The sequence below is a fragment of the Notechis scutatus genome, chromosome 1 (genome assembly GCF_049901735.1).
Source record: "Notechis scutatus isolate UNSWTSFEM ecotype Mainland chromosome 1, rNotScu1.2, whole genome shotgun sequence".
Lineage (NCBI taxonomy): Eukaryota > Metazoa > Chordata > Lepidosauria > Squamata > Elapidae > Notechis > Notechis scutatus.
In genome coordinates this window covers 87,712,871-87,731,319 of record NC_142009.1, presented here as the reverse complement: position 1 = coordinate 87,731,319, position 18,449 = coordinate 87,712,871, and the positions used below count along the sequence as shown (strand labels likewise).

Below are 18,449 nucleotides of genomic sequence, written 5' to 3'. Positions count from 1 at the left end.
CTCTGCTGACTCTGTAAACCACTTAAGAGAGGGATATAAAGCACTATGAAGCTGTATATAAGTTTAAGTGCTATTGCTAAATAAATTAAATAAATGCTATATATAGCATCATGGGTCCTTTCCAACGCTGTTATTCTATTTTAGTTTAATGAAAAAGGCGAGTTTCCTTAACGCGGCCGATTCGACCCTATAGTGTAGCAACCGAGCTACTAGAGACAACCGCTGTCCTTTTGTTTTTCTCCATCCGCCTCACCGGAGGGATTTTGCTCTCTCGGATGCAGCAATACAGGTTACGCCTTCCTCCCGCTTGGCTGTTGTATCTCCGCGTAGAAAACGCAACCCTCCTCCCCACCCTTCCCCGCGCTGTTTTCCTTTCAAAATAAAAGGCCGCCGAGCGAAATGCACTTTTTGCTTAAGTTTCCTCCCCTGGCGAAGAAGCGCCTCTAAAAAGGGGAGCGAACGGCCTCCGCCCCCTTTCACAAGTTTTATAACTCGCCGGGTTTCCGTGTCCTGTGACTCCAGTCAGGTGGTTCCCGCCTTCTTTTTGTGTGTGTGTGTGTTTTTTTCCCCCCCTTCCCTCCGTGCCTTACCGGCAGTCGGGAACGTCTCCCTTCCCGCCAAAGAACCGGCGTTTGGAGAAAGAAAGCGTCCGGAGTCGGTGGAAGGGAGCGCTCCCCTTTTTCCTTTCTTGCTCCAGCCGGTGCTGGGTTTTCGCAAAAACGCGGGGTCGAGGAGGGTGGGAGCCGGCTAAGTTGGTGAAGCCGGAATGGCTGGAGCAGAGAGAGGCGGAGGCGGCGTCGGAGTGCCTGAGAACCGGGAACATCTCTTTAAGGTTTTAGTCATCGGGGAGCTGGGTGTCGGCAAAACAAGTATCATCAAGCGCTACGTCCACCAGCTCTTCTCTCAGCACTACCGGGCTACCATCGGGGTGGATTTCGCTCTCAAAGTCCTCAACTGGGACACCAGGACTCTAGTTAGGTTGCAGCTCTGGGACATCGCAGGTGAGAGGCGGTGGGGAGGGCACGAGAAATGGGGCTTCTGGAAAATGGACAATCCGGCCAAGACTGGATTTCTTCAGCTGGAGGGGGAAAGTCCCTTTTAGCCCTTTGCATATCCTGAGACCTTGTGAGCAAGTTGCAACCGGCTTCTTTCCATAAGATAAAGACCGCGGGCCTTGGGTGTCCCTGAAACGAATTGGGGAGGCTTCGATTTCAGAGTCCCTTACTCAATTTCTAAAATCCATCTCTTTTGCTCTTTTCTATATAGCTCGACAAAAATAAAAATGAGAATAAACTCTGCTGGGTTGAATTGTACTATTCTGAACTCTTGGGAGGAGGGGGGGGGGAATCTTGTTAAGGATTCTGGGAGTATATTTGCTCTAACTTGGAAGAATCTTATTTGTTTTGGATATACTAGTAGCTTTGAATCCTGTGTAGATTTACACTGGAATACATGGGAGTTTTCTTCTAGTTTATCCACTTACTTTCTAGGAAGAAGGTTCGGGAAAAATGCCAGAGGTTAATAAACCTTTACATAAATTTTAAAGATGGGCAAATACATACGTTTTTGTTTTTTTTACATTTCCAGCTTTAAATAACCCTCCCCTCCCTCAAGTGTTTTCTGAGCAGCTGTTTGATAGTAGCATTTCAAAAGATTAAAACTTTTTTTTTTTCATGCTGATGATGGGAAAGCTTCATCTGTTTGATGGTGACAGCTACAGCAACAACTTTGGTGTTGTGTTTATAATTTTCCAGATAGTCTGGAGAAGAACTGGAAGAGATTTCTTTGTGTGTTTTACTGGTGGTCATTTTGAAAATAGTAAATATCTGAAAAGCAATTGTGAGATTTATGACATTTGCTCTCCTGGTCAGTAAACAGTGGGACTTTTTTTCAGGTTGCTTTTTTTCCCCATCAAGTTCTGGAAGTGGTACATTGCAGAGAACTTTAGTATGAAATTTTATATTACTCTGGTGTGATCTTATAGATAAGTCAAATTACTTTTTGATATGTATCAAATTCTGCCTTTAAACCATTTTAGAGAGCTAACTGCTGTATATTCTAGACTCTAACCTTGCTCCTAAAACTGGGTGTAAGTAAGTAACTGGGTGATTGTTCGGGGCCTGTGCTTAAGGGACAATAAGGGGATTGCAGCTGGATATTAAGAGTTGATAGTTTTTAGAGTAATGTATTTTATAAAATGCATATGTTTTTGTCAACTACAAATCACTTCATATAAGTGGGGGGCTAAAGCAGCATTTCTCAATCTTGACCATTTTAAGAGGTGAGGAATTCAACTCCTAGAATTCCCTAGCCAGCATGCAACAAACATTTTTGCAGCCTTTTACAAAGCATCCTTTCAATTGAGGTTTTAATTTTTGAAGCTTACAAATCTATTTAATAAAACTATTAGGTAATAATGTATCCCAATGGTAGGAAATACACTTTTGAGGAAAATATGGAAAATAATGCTATATCCTTTTACATCTATGAAATCCTTGTTCAAAGATGTGTTTGCATATTATGAGTCTTGCTCTGGAAAATGTGTTATTGTTTGCAGAGTGCTTGCAAAATCATTCATCAGATTTTGCAAGCAATATAGAAACATTATTTCCCCATGATCCAGCTAGGCCCCTTCTACTTTACTCATATTTCAGTTTCAAGAGAATTAGAATGCTGACAGTTTCCACATGAATATATTTAACAGTTTAGTTATTGCTTTAATTTATCTGAATAACAATTTTGTGTGTGTGTGTGTATGTAATATTTGAGAAAGACAGTTGATATAGCATAGGACTTACAGATGGCATTTTGTTGGCAGTATTGAATGTTCTCATGAGCCAAATGTAGTTCTCCACAAATTGTAATTTTTTTGTAAAAGGGTGTGTGACTCTGGTTGCAACATGTGATAGTCATTCTGCACAACTGCTCAGTCTTCTGTCTTTGTACCCATATATTGCAATACTTGAGATACAAAGATACAAATACTTGAGATACATTTTCAGCTAGTACAATCTTTGAGGCACATAGAAGAGTATGGTTAAGTATTGGAAAATAGGTTTTGTTTAAAGCTGATTTCTAAAACATTAAAAATAAAATGATTTTCCAGTGAAAGAAGCTGACTAAACTAGTTCAGACTATAATTCCCATTATAGGAATCAAGTAACATGAGATTGTTAATTTTTAATCCTCTTTAATCCATATCAGGTCAATACATTTATTAAATCAACTCAGCATAATTAGCATATAAGCTTTCTAGGTTCAACAAGAATACTAAATAAAACTGAAAAGTACTAGAAAAAAAATCACTTTATGTTCTACATGTAATTATAGTCTGCTTTATTTACAGCCTTAAACTAAAATCTTTTGAACTTAAAATTCTGCACTAATGAGAAATCTTTTTTACTGTAGTTAATTTTAGGACATCACAAAAGGCCGTATGAATTTTCTGTATTTTTCTTTAGATAAAGTGTTAAAAATAGGATGAGACATTACAAGGGAGAAATATTTTAACATGAAGTCTGCAGCCCAAAGACTGTCTTAAAGTCAGTGCTACGGGTAGTCCTTATTTAATGATCATCCAATGACCAAAATTATGAAGATGCTGAACAAAGGAATTTCCAAACCCATGTCCAAAGATAAGGCTGTTGCAGCACACCATGATCATGTGATTGGAATCTGGGCACCTGGCAACCCATTCACAATTATGGCTGAATTGCCAAGTGCCAGGTGATCATGTGATTGCCATTGGCAATCTCTTCCTGCCAGCTTCCCCAGAAAGTCAATGGGGAAGCTGTCATGGAAGATTGCAAGCCAATGCCACCTGCTGAGAAGGAGTCTCCCCTTCTTAACTGAAAAGGTCTGTCCTCAAATCCAAGCAAGATTTTTCAGCCACAGAAGATTTGCAACCCCAGAGCAGAGAGGCAGTGTGGTAAAGTAAGAGGATAAGTAAGGTAAGAGTACAGGGTGTCTTAAAGCAGGGGGGCCCCAGGCAGACCCATGTAAGTGTTTCCCTGCTTAGGGACTGAAAATCGTGCTTGGGTTTTGGCAAGGAGGATTTTCAGCTTCAGAGTGAAGTGGCAGCATAGCAAGCAATGTGGGGTGCCTTGCGGCAATGAAGACCCAACACAGGGCAAATGCAGGTATCTCTTTTTCAGAGGTTAACATCCTACTTGGAATCCAGTAGAGAGGATTTTCAGCTCCTGAGTGGAGAGACATTTAAGTACAGCCTTTGCTGGGGCTATTCCAATCCCTTAAGGCACCCAACGTTGCTTTACAAGCACAACTAGGAGTGCTGAGTGTGGTTATTAAGTCAAATGGTCTCATGGCATCTTGCTTAATGGCCACTTTGCTCCACGACTGAGGTTCAGGCCCCAGTTATGGTTCTTAAGGAGGGACTACCTATCATACTGTTAAAATGAGGTTACACCTAACCTTCAGAGTCGGAATGATTTCCTCTAGGATAGAAATCACATTAGTTTTTCATTCACATGCTGGGATAATTTCATGGCAAAAGGATGTGATAGCATCCCCCACCTATTCATGAGTGATGTTTCCTATTTATAAATGTGCAGTGGGGGTAGAGATGTGGATTGCGCAATTTTTACTGGAATATGTAAGTATTTAAATCAGTCAGTGCCTAGTAGATGCTTTGTTTGATACTTCTTTTTGTGGTTTACTTGCTCCTTACAGAGTAGCCACTCCACAACAGGTTCAGTTGGTTTTATATTGAGTTTTCTGAAACGCCTTTCACTCTTTTTCAAACTTCACCAATGGCATTTTTTCAAAACTTTTAAGACAAGTGAATTATTAGCATGTTGGGTACATTCAGGCAACCTGCCAATAAAGCTTGCAGCAATACTGCTCCTTTAGGAGACCTCTGCCTTCTGTCTAATTACTTCTTGCTTGTGGCCTTTGGCTGAGATGGACTATAAATCCACTCTAACTATTGGCTATGCTAGCTAAGCAGATTTAGGCGGAGGGGAAAAAGACTAAGATTGGGAATTCCTTGTCTGCAAAGCAGGCAAATTGAGGCGAGAGCTTGTTCAGTTTGGCTACATTCCTGAAACATATTTTACCTGGTTATTTAATTAAAGGATTTTCTGCATTTGCACAGCTGAGCCATAAATTAGCCTAACAGGCTGGCTCACACAACGTCTTTGCCCAAAATAGAAAATAACTGCCCCAAAGCTTAATCAGAGTTAATACATATCAACCTAGTACCATTGGGCATATACAATGTGTGTGTGTGTGTGTGTGTGTGTGTGTGTGTGTGTGTGTGTGTATGTATGTATGTATGTATGTATGTTTGTTATGACTCCCCTTCAAAATTCAAGCGAGCAAAACAGAAAGCAGCCGTTTTCAAAAGTAAATCAAACAGAAAGAAGTCTCACAAGATAACGGCTGTCATAAATTACAATCCACAGTAACAATCTTTGCTCTGTTCGGCAAACCAGTCCTGGCAAAAAATCTCAAGCCTCAGAGCTTCTGCTGTATCATCTTCACGCAATAAGTCACTTTGTTCCTGGCAAATTTTTCCAGCCCAGCTGTGTCCTTTTATACTCATTGAGGCAACGTGCTAATTTCCTTAATTATTGACTCGCCCTCCTCCTTCCTGGAATGCAGCCATATGAGTCGGTTCGTTCCAGTTAGAGTCCATACACAGCAAACGAAATTCTGCAACGTATTCCTGCAGGGGACATTTCCCCTGATTAATGTCCCGTAACCGTCTGTCCACAGTTTGTATCTTAATTGGGTTCTCAAACATCACTCTCATTTGTTGGAGAAAACCCTGGAAATTGTCCAACAACGGGCTATCTTGAACTAACAAGGGAGTAGCCCATTTGGCAGCCTGCCCAGTTAATAAACTGATCATAAATCCTACCTTAGCCCGGTCGGTTGGGAAGTCTTCAGGCATCAGAGAGATAAACAATTGGCACTGACCCATAAATGCCGGGAACATGTCCATTTGCCCAGAAAATTTATCCGGCATGGATACCGGGCTTTTCCTCAAGGGAGGGGTAGGGGGAGCAGCAGCAGGGCTTTATAAGCTGGAAACATAATTCAGCAGTTGTGTTACCTGATTCTGAAGCGTCACATTGCTTTGCAGTAGCTGATTTATTTGTTGTTGTTGCTGCTCTACCAAACGCTGCAGTTGGTTTGAATCCATCTTGCTTTAAAGATGGTTTGTTTGTGGCCAGGAACAAAAATGTTATGACTCCCCTTCAAAATTCAAGCGAGCAAAACAGAAAGCAGCCGTTTTCAAAAGTAAATCAAACAGAAAGAAGTCTCACAAGATAACGGCTGTCATAAATTACAATCCACAGTAACAATCTTTGCTCTGTTTGGCAAACCAGTCCTGGCAAAAAATCTCAAGCCTCAGAGCTTCTGCTGTATCGTCTTCACGCAATAAGTCACTTTGTTCCTGGCAAATTTTTCCAGCCCAGCTGTGTCCTTTTATTCTCATTGAGGCAACGTGCTAATTTCCTTAATTATTGACTCGCCCTCCTCCTTTGTTCTAACTGGGTTTGCCTCCTTAATCGTCTTCTGTTCCTTATATTTAACCACAAGTTTTCCAAGTTCTCATCTCCACTAGAAGACTCTCTCAAAACTTCCCTGTCAGCCATTCCCGGCTGTTGATCAGATAAGGAACCAGAGGAGGTCAAAGGTCCTGACAATTCTAATACATCAGGTCTGTCTTCCTTTGTCACATCCATCTCCTCATCCTGGTTACTATTCCCATCACTGAGCCCTACCGGCTCGCCCGGAAAAACAGCTAGGCTGTCTTTTCGGGGGTGGGGACTTAATTCCCCCCCCCTTGCATCTTAGGGCGGGCGGCGACGGCTTGGATGTTGACCTCGGTGTTGGTGGGGCACTTTGTATCAGGGTCAACGCAGGCAGCACCATATCCGGGTGTGCAACAAAAGTACTTCCTAACAGCAAGCCCCCGCCATTTTCCCCATTGCATGTCATAGTAGTTGTGCTTTTTCAATGTTGCTAGCAAGCGTTTTTGGCAGAATCTCATCTGCCATCTGACAGAAGCCTGATGATGGCAGATGAGATTCTGCCCGCAAAGTAGCACTTTAGAACTCATCTGCCACTACAGGCTTTACAAAAAAGCACAACTACTATGACGTGGGAAACTACCGAACAAAGCTGAATGCTATATACATATACATATACATATACATATACATATACATATTTATTTATTTATTTATTTATTTATTTTGTCTTGTCTTAAAAACTGCCCTTCTGTAAGCTTTATTGCACTATTCTTGTTAGCCAACTTGAGTGCTTATATAAGCAGAAATAAAAGGTGTCAGTTTATAAGTACATTACTGTTCAATATGAGTCAAACTCTTAATTGAAATACTTGTATATTGTTCCAAGGTGGGGAAAGAATACGTTTTCACTGTAATACATGTGAGTGTGTCAGTGTGTGTAGTGTACAGAATAAGCCATAGCGGCCAAGGTTTATATAGTGTTAGGCCAGTTTTATATAAAGTATAAACCTTGGTTTTACATAGAACTAAGGCAAAGAGAAGGAAACTATCTTACGTCTGTGGAGATTGTCAATCATCCATGTCATGGTTGTTCCAAAGGTGGTTTTCCAAAAGGCAACTGGACTTTCTTTGTTTTTTTTCTTTGAAAATCTTTTGCTTCTCATCCAAGTTAAACTAAAGAAGCTTCTTTGATGAGAAACAAAATGTTTTCAAAAAACAAACAAACAAGCCCCAAGAAAGTCTAGTGGCTAAAAGCACCTTTGGGGAAAACCATATCATGGTTTGTATAATGTAGAGATTCAGCCAGTGGCTTTATTTTTAGATGATTGTGGAAAGCACTGCCAAAAAATGCTAATGTAACCAAACAGTATCTTCCATTTTAAAGCTTCCAGAGAAGAAAAAATGGGTGTACAATTTAAATATAAGATAAAAGTCATATTTGAAAAAAAAAAAAGTTAAAATAAACCCCTAGATAGAAGTTAAAGATGTGGGCAGTAGGGAAATCACTATCTTTATAGAAGATCGTCAACCTTTCCCCACCTAGTGTTTTCTAAATGTGTTAGATTTCTAGTTTTCATAATCCCTGGCCAGTAAACTCAGTGGCCATTCTAACTGGGGATTATAGATTTTGAAAGATACTGTTTGGAGAAGATTGAGTTCACACTGCAGTTCCAAGAGTACAACTACCCCATCAAATGGAAAAGTACTGAAATTAAGGAATCATACTAATTCTTATGCAAATAGGGTTTTTTTTCTTTTCCCCTGTTAACAAAGGCCTAGCTTTTTAATCTAATTTTTACTGTTTATAATAGACATAACCAGTCTCTCACCTCCCAAATTTATAGTGGGTTGTAAATTAATACATAGCAATAGCACTTAGACTTATATATCGCTTCACAGTGCTTTACAGCCCTCTCTAAGCGGTTTACTGATTCAGCATATTGCTCCCAACAATTTGGGTCCTTATTTTACCGACCTCAGAAGGATGGAAGGCTGAGTCAACCTTGACTTTGTTTACCGACATCTTTGTTTACTGAAAAAAATTACTTGGGAAAGAGATTGATAATGGTGTTGAACCACATCTATTAATCAATTTCTTACTATAACACTTCAGCCTCCCTCCCTCCCTCCCCCCTTGTTTCATCCAGTAAAATTCAGTGAATGCCTTCCCAGAGTGGAATCTTGGTTCAAATCATGTTGGGCTCTATGCACCCGGAGCTTTGATACAACTTGAGATGTTGAGAGAAGCTATTTCTGGGGAAGTGCCAATGCCCAAGTATGTCTAAAGTAGCTTTTTTGATCTTGGTCCAAATAATTTGCCTGCTTAACTTAACATTAGTGGATTCCACAAAAGCAGATTGTATTTGAGCTGTTCTCCCAATGGGGGCTGAGTACTATAGAAGACCTCAGTAATACATGGCTAAGAAGTGTTTGATGCATGAAGAAGTTCCTGCGGCTCGTTGCTTCCTTTTTTTTTGTTGTGGAAGGACATGGTAGAATAAGGAAGTGACTTCTCATTCCATTATCACATGAGGAAACCCTTGTGAATGGAAATCCTCTGGTCTTAATGTAAGCACATTTCCAGATTGCTTCTAAGAAAGCAAGACTTTTTAATAAAAATGTTTTTTTTATCAATGTATTAGAAATAAAGAACAAATGTTCAATGTGTGAGTAGAGAGGAATTTTCAAAAGTGAATTAATACATGTGGAAAAATAAACTATAGGAAACTATAAATAAATAATAAAAGCCTGTAATCCTGTGGAAGGGCTTTTTTTCTGTATGCAATATATGTGATTTGACTAGGTTTGAAGCTTTAACAGAGCAGATAGGGAAAATAGTCTCCCAAGTTGTGTTGCTTTATAACAGCCTTGTTCATCTTGGCTTCTTCTAAAGTTCATCTTAACTTGTGATTGTAGGAATTTTAATGCAGTACATCTGGCAACAAATTCTGTTCTACAAAAATCCTGTCTTATTTCACCATCATACAATTAACTTTGCAAATGCATCAGTGTCAGTTACTGGCTGCTCAGTAGAATTTTTCTGCTTCTTCAGCTTCAGATGATTATACATTTGGTGGTTACTGAAAAATTGAAGCCATTGAAATAAGTTCTTGGTATGCAGTGTTCATCAGTCATTATTTTCTCAGTTGTACAACAAAGCGTGTTTCTTGTTTTCAGATCAGCTAAGAAATTGTGAAATTTGATGATCATATACACAATAAGAAAAAAGAGCAAAACCAATAGTGCAATGAAAAAACAGATCCGCACAAAATAAAATAATGTCAATTCTGAGCACTATGTACGATGGATCTCAAATGCCTGGGCAATATCACTTGGATCACAAAATAAGATTTATCACACACATGTTCAGCAATAATAGCAAATGTAGGCTTGAGTTGGTGTTGTGGTTAAGGCACCAGGCTAGAAACTAGGACCCTGTGAGTTCTAGTCCCTCCTTAGGCACAAAGCCAGCTGGGTTACCTTGGGGCAGTCACTCACTCTCTCAGCACAAGGAAGGAGTCAATGGAAAACCACTTCTGAAATTTTCCCAAGAAAACTGCAACAAAAGAGAGTTGTTCAGACATTCACTCAGAGTTAACACTGACTGGAAGGCACATAGACAAAGGCTTGGAGACACTTAGGTGCAATTCCCCCACTTGGTTATAAGGGCTGTCTGGTCATTATAAGCTACTGCTGTAAGAGATGTGAATATAAAATGGAATGGAATGAATTATGTAGATTACCATTAACTTTTTAGAAGAAAATACACCCAATATCAACCAAAAGCAGCTACTTTCCTCAATTGCTGTTCTTTCTTCTTTAGAAAATAATTTAGTTATTGGAAAGAAATTAAACAGCAGAAGCCAATACCCAAGAAACTGCAATCCCAAAATTTAAAAATAATGCTTTTGAATTACATTGGTGAACCATAGATTTAGATTGAAGGCTAGGACATGTCATATAAAATTACTTCATGGTTTTGATTCAGTTCTGAACATTTTTTAAAATGCAAATATGCCGTGAGTACGCAACTGCAAATCTGCATCATTTATTAAAACCATTTTAAGCATTATGCAGCTGCTGCAAGTATAAACAGAATTCCAGAAAATCCTGGGATAATTTACAAGTAAATATAGTTAAATCTAAGAATTATAATAAAGCCACTGTATTATCTAAAAGTTGTGAAAAGTTCACTTATTCTGATAACTCAATGCCTTGAAATTTCACAACATGTTGCAACTGATATAAAGGCATAGGTTTTCCCCCTAATAATTGTGCAATTTCCTGATGGATTGAATGCAGAAGCAGATGAGTAAGCTGCTTTGGCAAACAATTAAGTGATAGCTCTGATGTAGAAAATTATTTTCCCCCTTCTTTCCTGTTACATGCAGGCATTCTAATAGCTTTTGGAACGGATAAAAAGTTGTTCAATCTCTTTAAAGGAACTAGGAGGAAGCACACACAAGAGGTTACAACTGCCTCTGGTATATATTGGGTCATTCCTCTAACAGTTCTAGCTGGTTTTTCTCTGTTGCTTAAGAACTTCAATGTCATTTTACATTTCATTAAGCAAAAAGAAAAAGAGCTGTAGCAGATCTGTCACTTTGAGGCTTATATTTTTAACCCTATCGCACCAGATATTTTATGGAAATCCTACTTTATAGTGAAGTAGAATAATGAGAGTACTTCTTCACCATGGGTTCTAAAAACTCCCACATTATTGTGTAAAGATGTTAACTTAGTTTGAAGTCTTTATCAGTGTAAATTTTGAAAGAGCAAATGGAGAAAAGGAATGTCATGGGAAGAAATGACGCTAGAATCGCCTAGAGCCTTAGACTTTGTAAGTGTACAGTTGTAACTTTGTTTTTAGGAATTAGCTATTATAATTCTGCAAATCATTTTTTAAAAATGTGCTTTTGAATAGACAGGTATGTATACAAAGCATTCCTTTGAAATTGTTAAAGCTGCCATGCTCTTTTCCAGACTCGCAGAAGTACTATTTTAAGATTTGTTCAGCTGGAGCAGGTGATAAAGCAATACTACTATTTCATTAATTGGGTTCAGCAAAACAAAGAAGGTTACTCTCTCTTAAAAAATGAATGAAAATTTTCATTGTTTCAGGAGCGTGGTTGTGTGTTTTTAAAGATCATGTAGACTACTGCCATTGTTGCTACAAACATAAATCCTGTAGTATGCAGAAGGGAGATGTGAAGCCACACAAAATTTGATATTGACACCAGTGCATAGATGTGCAAGGGGCAAAATTAACACTATTCATTTATCAGTGTTAATGGAGGAAATAAACCATTTGAAGGTTGAACGCATATATTTCAGGACCTTTCAACCATCTGTGTACATGCATAGAAGACAGACACTGCTACAGGGATAGCTGGTGAAACTACCTATTAAATAATTTACACTGGTCCTGGGCCTCGTGCCAAAAACCTAGAATTGGTCACATTTTCAGGAATGGAAAGTGAGTAAGTATGAATGTGAGGATCATTAAATAAATTCATGCAGCATATGTACTACAGTTTATAAACTTTAATTAAGCCATCCAGTTTTATGTACTGACTGATCCCTGCAGTGTCACTAAGCTTGGCCGTGGTTGCCACTGGCTTTTTAAAATATTTCTTTTTAAATTCTTATGTCATCTGGTGGCAACTTATTTATTAAATGGAGGATTCAGCTGTGGGTTTTCTTGGGTTTGTTTCTGTAGTTATATATTTTTTCAACGAAACAAAGAGCATGTTCTAGTCTTTATTCAGGAGGGAATAAGTTGGCAGTAACTACTTACATCTATACTTCACCTTAACTGAATTAGGGTTAAGAGACAGTTGCAGATGCTTTTTACAAGTCAAAATTTGCCTTTTGCCTAAACAATCTCTTAATTATAGTCCATGTTTGCTTTCTCAGCCTTGCATATGCTTCTACTGTGGTTTTTTAGGCATTGAAACCTTGAGAATTCTCCTAGTTTGCTTCACAGTTGCTGGACCTATGTGTTATAATATTGCAACTCTCGGTAAAACAGGCAAATGGGGAGAAGGTTGTCTGTTAAAATCAAATGTCCATTAAATGACAAAAGGCCTTTTCAGCCCCTCAAAACATTCATGTGTGGGGAAAATATGCTTTATTGATCATAATAATTGTAATAATCCCCCCAAACTGTAGAGGTTGTTAATGTTGACCTAGAATATATTACACCTGTCAGGGGTTCTGCTGGGGGGGGGGGGGTCCTCCAATTCAATGTATTTTAAAGAAAAAGAGGATAATATAGAAGAGTGAACACCTGTTTTTAAGGGAAACTGTCCAAAATTATTTGTCAAACAATGGATTTTAACTCTTGTTTGGGGGAAATTCCATTGATTTCTGAAATGTGGACAAAATTCCAGAAGATTTTTTTTTTAATTAAATCCCCATACTGTTAAACTGAAGTCCATTAAAGCAAGATTTACCTTACTCTCTTTGGGGTAGCTTGTTTAAAATTCTAGTAGAGGGAGATCAACATCTTCCCAGCCCACCCTGATATTTAATTATTGATTTTATGGCTGAATTCTTGTGTTGAGATTCATCTGTATTATGTAATCAGTTGAAAGGTATTTATGATGAGACCAGAGATGATACATTATGTTTCAGCAGAAGCAGGAGATTGAGTACATTACAGGATTTTTGTTGTTATAAAGTTGAGTGTACAAACCCAGATGTCTGACATACAACCCATATACTTATAACCCATAGGTATTCAAATCCTATCACTGTTATTATTGCTGTTATAAGGAATATAACACATACTCAGTTTATCTCAGTTTATCTTACTTGAGATGAACTATTACTATTGTAAATGAAGACCCAGAGTAGAATTAATCCAATTATTTTGGATTCCAAAAAGAAAATCTTAGATGTCATTAATGAATATATGAAAAATATTTTATTTCCTTCTCATTTCTCTGGAAACATGAAGGATTTAAATGGTTTCCTTTTTTTGATACTCATGATACTGAACACTTAAAAATATCTGGTTTGACAAGAATCTAATCTTTAATACCTCAACATGTATATTCATTTCTCTGGTTATTTACTGAATTCAACCATCTTAGTTAATATCTGACTGTTAAGCACACTTTTTTATGAACTATTGCATGAAGATCATAACTACATAATTAAAATTATATGCATCTATGAATTTTCTGTCATGAATGATTATATTTGTGTGGATTTATTTACAACTGATTTTTCCATAAACAGTTACAACATTGTTACATTGAAGGCAGATTTTAAGTGGAACCAATTTTAGGCCTGTGGAAGGAATTTCTAAATTCCACTTGGTTCTCAAATGTCAAGCATAAAAAACAAGATTCACACGTGAAAGTTCTACTTAATTAGTTTATTACTATAGACTACCCACAGGAATCTGCTTAGACTAATGTTTAGCACCTGGACAAAACTAATAAGCATGAATGACATTCAAAGGGGTTGGACTTCATTCTTTTGTGGCTATGTAACAATTCTAAACTGATGCCTTGTTTAACTTCTCCCCCTGGCTCTGCCAGTGTGTCCTACAAAAATAGGTTTCTTTTCATCCATAGATCTCTAGGACTGCTGGGTCCTAGATATATCAATGTGTTGTTTTTTTGTGTGTGTATATCTTTACCTTTGCATAATTGTGTACACTACATGTCTATGACAGTGTACATAATCAAAGTTAGACAGAACAAATTATATTCTGTTCCTTTCTCACTCCTTAAATGTGAATACAATTTCATTTATATTTTGAACTGATTAAACATTAAATATTTTACTTACTATTCACTCTTAACTTATAGTACTTACAGTACAATTTCCAATATTCTGCTCAATTTCAAATATTCTTCCCTCAGCCTCTTTAAAGAAGCAATATCTAATACTATATTCTATAATACTTTCCCATTTATCTTTCAGGTCAAGAACGCTTTGGAAATATGACCAGAGTATACTATAAAGAAGCTGTGGGAGCTTTTGTAGTTTTCGATGTTACCAGAGGATCAACATTTGAGGCAGTTTCCAAGTGGAAACATGACTTGGACAGTAAAGTAGTGCTCCCCAATGGCAGCCCAATCCCAACCATTCTACTTGCCAATAAATGTGACCAGAAGAAAGACAGTAGCCAAAATCCTTCTCCTTCTCAGATGAATCAGTTCTGCAAAGAGGGAGGCTTCGCTGGATGGTTTGAAACTTCTGCTAAGGTAAGGCTGTTCCTAAAAGAAGGCCCCCTCTCTGTGTTCAGAACGGGCCTGCTGACCTAACCTAGCCTTGTAGTTTGGTCCTGCTAATTCAGAATTCCACAACTTGCTGCTTTCTGGATTTCTACATATTATTGGTTACATTGATCTCAAAGAATCAAGAGGAACTTTAATGAAGAAATTAAAATGGTTTGGGCAAACAGATCAGTAGGCAGAGATACATAACTGGATATTGCCAGCAATATTTTCCTCTTTATTTTCCAACAAAAGGAGAACTAAAAAAAGAGCTGAAATCTTACACAGCTGTTTTTTCTAATGGTGTCAGCCCGTTCTTTTGAAAACCTACATTTTCTGATATAAAAGCCCCAATGTTTGCAAAGTTATGTTGACCTGTATATATATTGTAATTCTACTTTTTCAGTCTTGATCCAATTTGTAAATCTAAAAGTGATAATGAGCTTGTGGGATTCTGTTTTCTATCTTTTATAACTGGATAGCTAAACATGAAATAGGAATAAATTCTCCGTAAGGTCTATAACAACAATGAAAATAATTAAGAGCTTGATAATCATATGATCTCTTTTTCTTTTCTTCAAATTTGTCAGAGTAGTTGGATCAAAGTGGTTTTAAAATGTTGCCAACATCAACTGATTTGTTATTGCCTATATTTATTTAATGATTCTTGGCATGCATACAAAGAAATATTTTGCCAGCTGCTGAACATAGCAGGATAATCCCTTCAAGTCATATTTTAACTTTACATTCATTCATTTAGTTCTTTTATGGTGCATGGAAATGATGATGTCCTTAATTTTGGTGTTTTTTATGCTCATGAGAAGAAAGTAGAACAAAAGAAAACTCAAACTCAGGCTGGCCTTTTAGTAAAAGAACACAACAGCCTGGGACAGTGATTGCTAGCAGAAAGCTTGGGTACATATGGTCTAATAAAAGCAGCAGCCACCATTCCTTGCTCTGAACAACATTTAAATACCTAGTTGTGAATCTGTTACCTATGATGAACAAGTAAAAAGTATGAATTCAGAAATAGAAAATTTGTCATTTGATTAAAAACTAGATATTCTTTCTTGGATCCGTTTTTGGCCTCCGTGGCCTCCTATAGCACTCTCCCAGTTGAAAATGGCCCACATGGAGCCACATGCAGGGGCCCTGTGGGCCGTTTTGGCCACCAGAGACACTGGGGGCTGGTCCTTCGACATTTCCACACCAGCTCTGTGGGGCAGATCTAAGCATCCCATCTTGAGTTTGACACTCCTGAAATAGACCAACTTATGGATCCCAATGTCATGTTTGAATATATACAATATTTAGTGCCTGTTTGACAGAGCTCATGCAGTGAAGGAAATCTAATAAAGATACTATGCCAATATATAGCGTATGTTGAAAATATAAATTCCCTTTTTCTCCACTGTAATTTGTTGCATTCCTACGAAGGTCAGCTACAGTGTAAAATAAGACAAGTTCTAAGGACAGTGACATGTTTTATTAATAAATTACTTCCAACATTTTCTCTAAAAGCAGAAATCTAGGTAACATATTTGTATTGAAGCATTTTGAGTCCTCTTGATCCTTGTATGCAGGAAAGCATTAACTTGTCTCCTGGTCTCCTTAGGATAACATCAACATTGATGAAGCTGCTCGGTTCTTGGTGGAAAACATCCTTGCCAACCTGAAAGCCTTCCCGAATGAAGATAACGACGTTGATAAATTAAAACTGGGCCTGGATCCCCTAAAAGCAGAAAGTAAATCCCAGTGCTGCTAGACATATGTTCTTGCATCAATACATCATGAGAGCAGGATATTTGTCTTCCTCATTTTGGAAAGCTGCTGTGGTGCTTAATCACAACTATCTTGTGGGGTATTAAATTCTTCACATTCCATGGTGTTTACATTTTTTAAAAATCAAATAAGACTTAGTTACACATATGCTGTGTTCTTATTGGTAAGCTATTTAGTATAGTCACAAGCTGGCATCCCTCTAAAAATAGGTAGGATCTAGATGAAAGACTTGGCTTCAATTCCTGGTTAACATGGTGTAATTTCAGAACTAGAGTAGGAAAGACAGTTCAGTTGGAATTACTCATTTTATTAAGGACTATACATTTTCTTATTTTTTTTTAATATAGGTTAAATTTCTTTACCTCCTGGCTCTAATATTGCTTGTCTTCTGTTTAACACTAGGACTCTGAAACAAAAAGACTTCCAAGCCATAAAGTGCTTGGGAGCCATAAATAATTCTGAGACAGGACTGAGCAGAGATTCCTCATTTATAATATGCCTTAAAGTATGTAAGAATCTAATGCTTGGAATATAAGGATAGTTGGCTAGTGTGAAAGAACTGTTTGTGCAATCTGTCAAATAAATGAGTAACAATTCATTTCTGACTGTTTGGGAAGAGGTATTCTAAAGTTATGTACAATGAAAATTTAAAAATAAGTGATCCCTTACTGTACAAGGACAGTTCTTTACAAAAAGATTTCATGATGTCTGGGCTGAAAATGAATAATGTTTAAGCTTTATTTTTATGAAACCATTCGTTAAACAGAAAATTATCTTGTAAATTAGAGATGATTTAACTTACAAATAGTCTTTTTAAAAGCAGGCTTTTTTTGTAGATGTAATATTTTGCCAATTAACAATTTAACACAGGGAATTAAGAATTGATAAGGGGGCATACTTTCATGCACAAGAATAATTTGCAAATGTACAATACAATTTACACTTGAGTCCTAAGAAATGTTCATTGTTATTCGTGATGATGTCTGAGTGTTTGGAGAAAAGACTACAAAGAATTACTTTCACCAATTGCATTTAATATTTAAATCTGTGGGTTTTACTCTGTTTTCTGTATATTACACCGATCAAATGTAACCTGTCACCAGCTGCAAACTGTAAAGTACTTTGGACTACAGTAACACTCTAATGACTTAGACTGGGTCATATATGTATTTTTGTGTATCTGAGGCTGTATTTAATATTAATGCAAGCTATATAATAAAAATACTTAAGATTTTTTATAAGATAGTGTCAGGTACATTGTTACTTATACAAACAGAAGTATGCAAAGAACATGTCTTAGGTTGAAAATCTTATATTCTAGGCCTGTGCTAGCTTTGTGGAAATTTATATGAAGTCAGCTATGTTTTAAATCGTGGTTTGTCAAAATGTTCTTTGTTCCTATAGTTTTCTACTTAAATGCTGAATATTCTTGAATATATTAAGTTCAAATTCTAAAATGAGTAAATCAGTTTAAACAAAAAGTCAGCGTGCTCTGTAATGAAAAATAGAGACTATAAAATTACAAAACATTCTAAAAGCCTTTAGTACAACTGATTTGGAAAATGCATGTTCATTCATTTCAATCCTTGTTCTTGAAATCCAAATACAATAACTTTATACAGAATGATCTTCAGCAGGTTTTCAAGATGTTACTTTAAGTATAACCCTTGGGACAGAAAACACTTGCACTTGTATAGATTCAAATAATGCTGAATATGAGATTTATAGTGTTTGCTAATGCTTAAGATAATAAAGTTTTGTGTCCTTCCCTTTAGATCCTCTTCAGTGAGAAAGTATTATACCTTCTTTTCCTAATATGGAAATCAATTGCTTTGCTAGAATAATATCACATCATTTTAAAAACCAGATTGTTTATTTTTCAATTACAATTTCATATTTCCCTTCTTCAAACACTAGCAACACTTTTGCC

At 37.3% G+C, this 18,449-nt stretch overlaps 1 protein-coding gene across 1 annotated transcript; it reads left to right on the top strand.

Moving 5' to 3' along the window:
* Positions 1 to 512: 512 nt before the first annotated feature.
* Positions 513 to 18,063, top strand: RAB32 (RAB32, member RAS oncogene family). Its single transcript, XM_026666227.2, has 3 exons — positions 513 to 1,001; positions 14,442 to 14,725; positions 16,353 to 18,063. The coding sequence occupies exons 1-3, from the start codon at positions 767 to 769 to the stop codon at positions 16,500 to 16,502; spliced, it is 669 nt and encodes a 222-aa protein (XP_026522012.1). The 5' UTR covers positions 513 to 766; the 3' UTR covers positions 16,503 to 18,063.
* Positions 18,064 to 18,449: the final 386 nt, after the last annotated feature.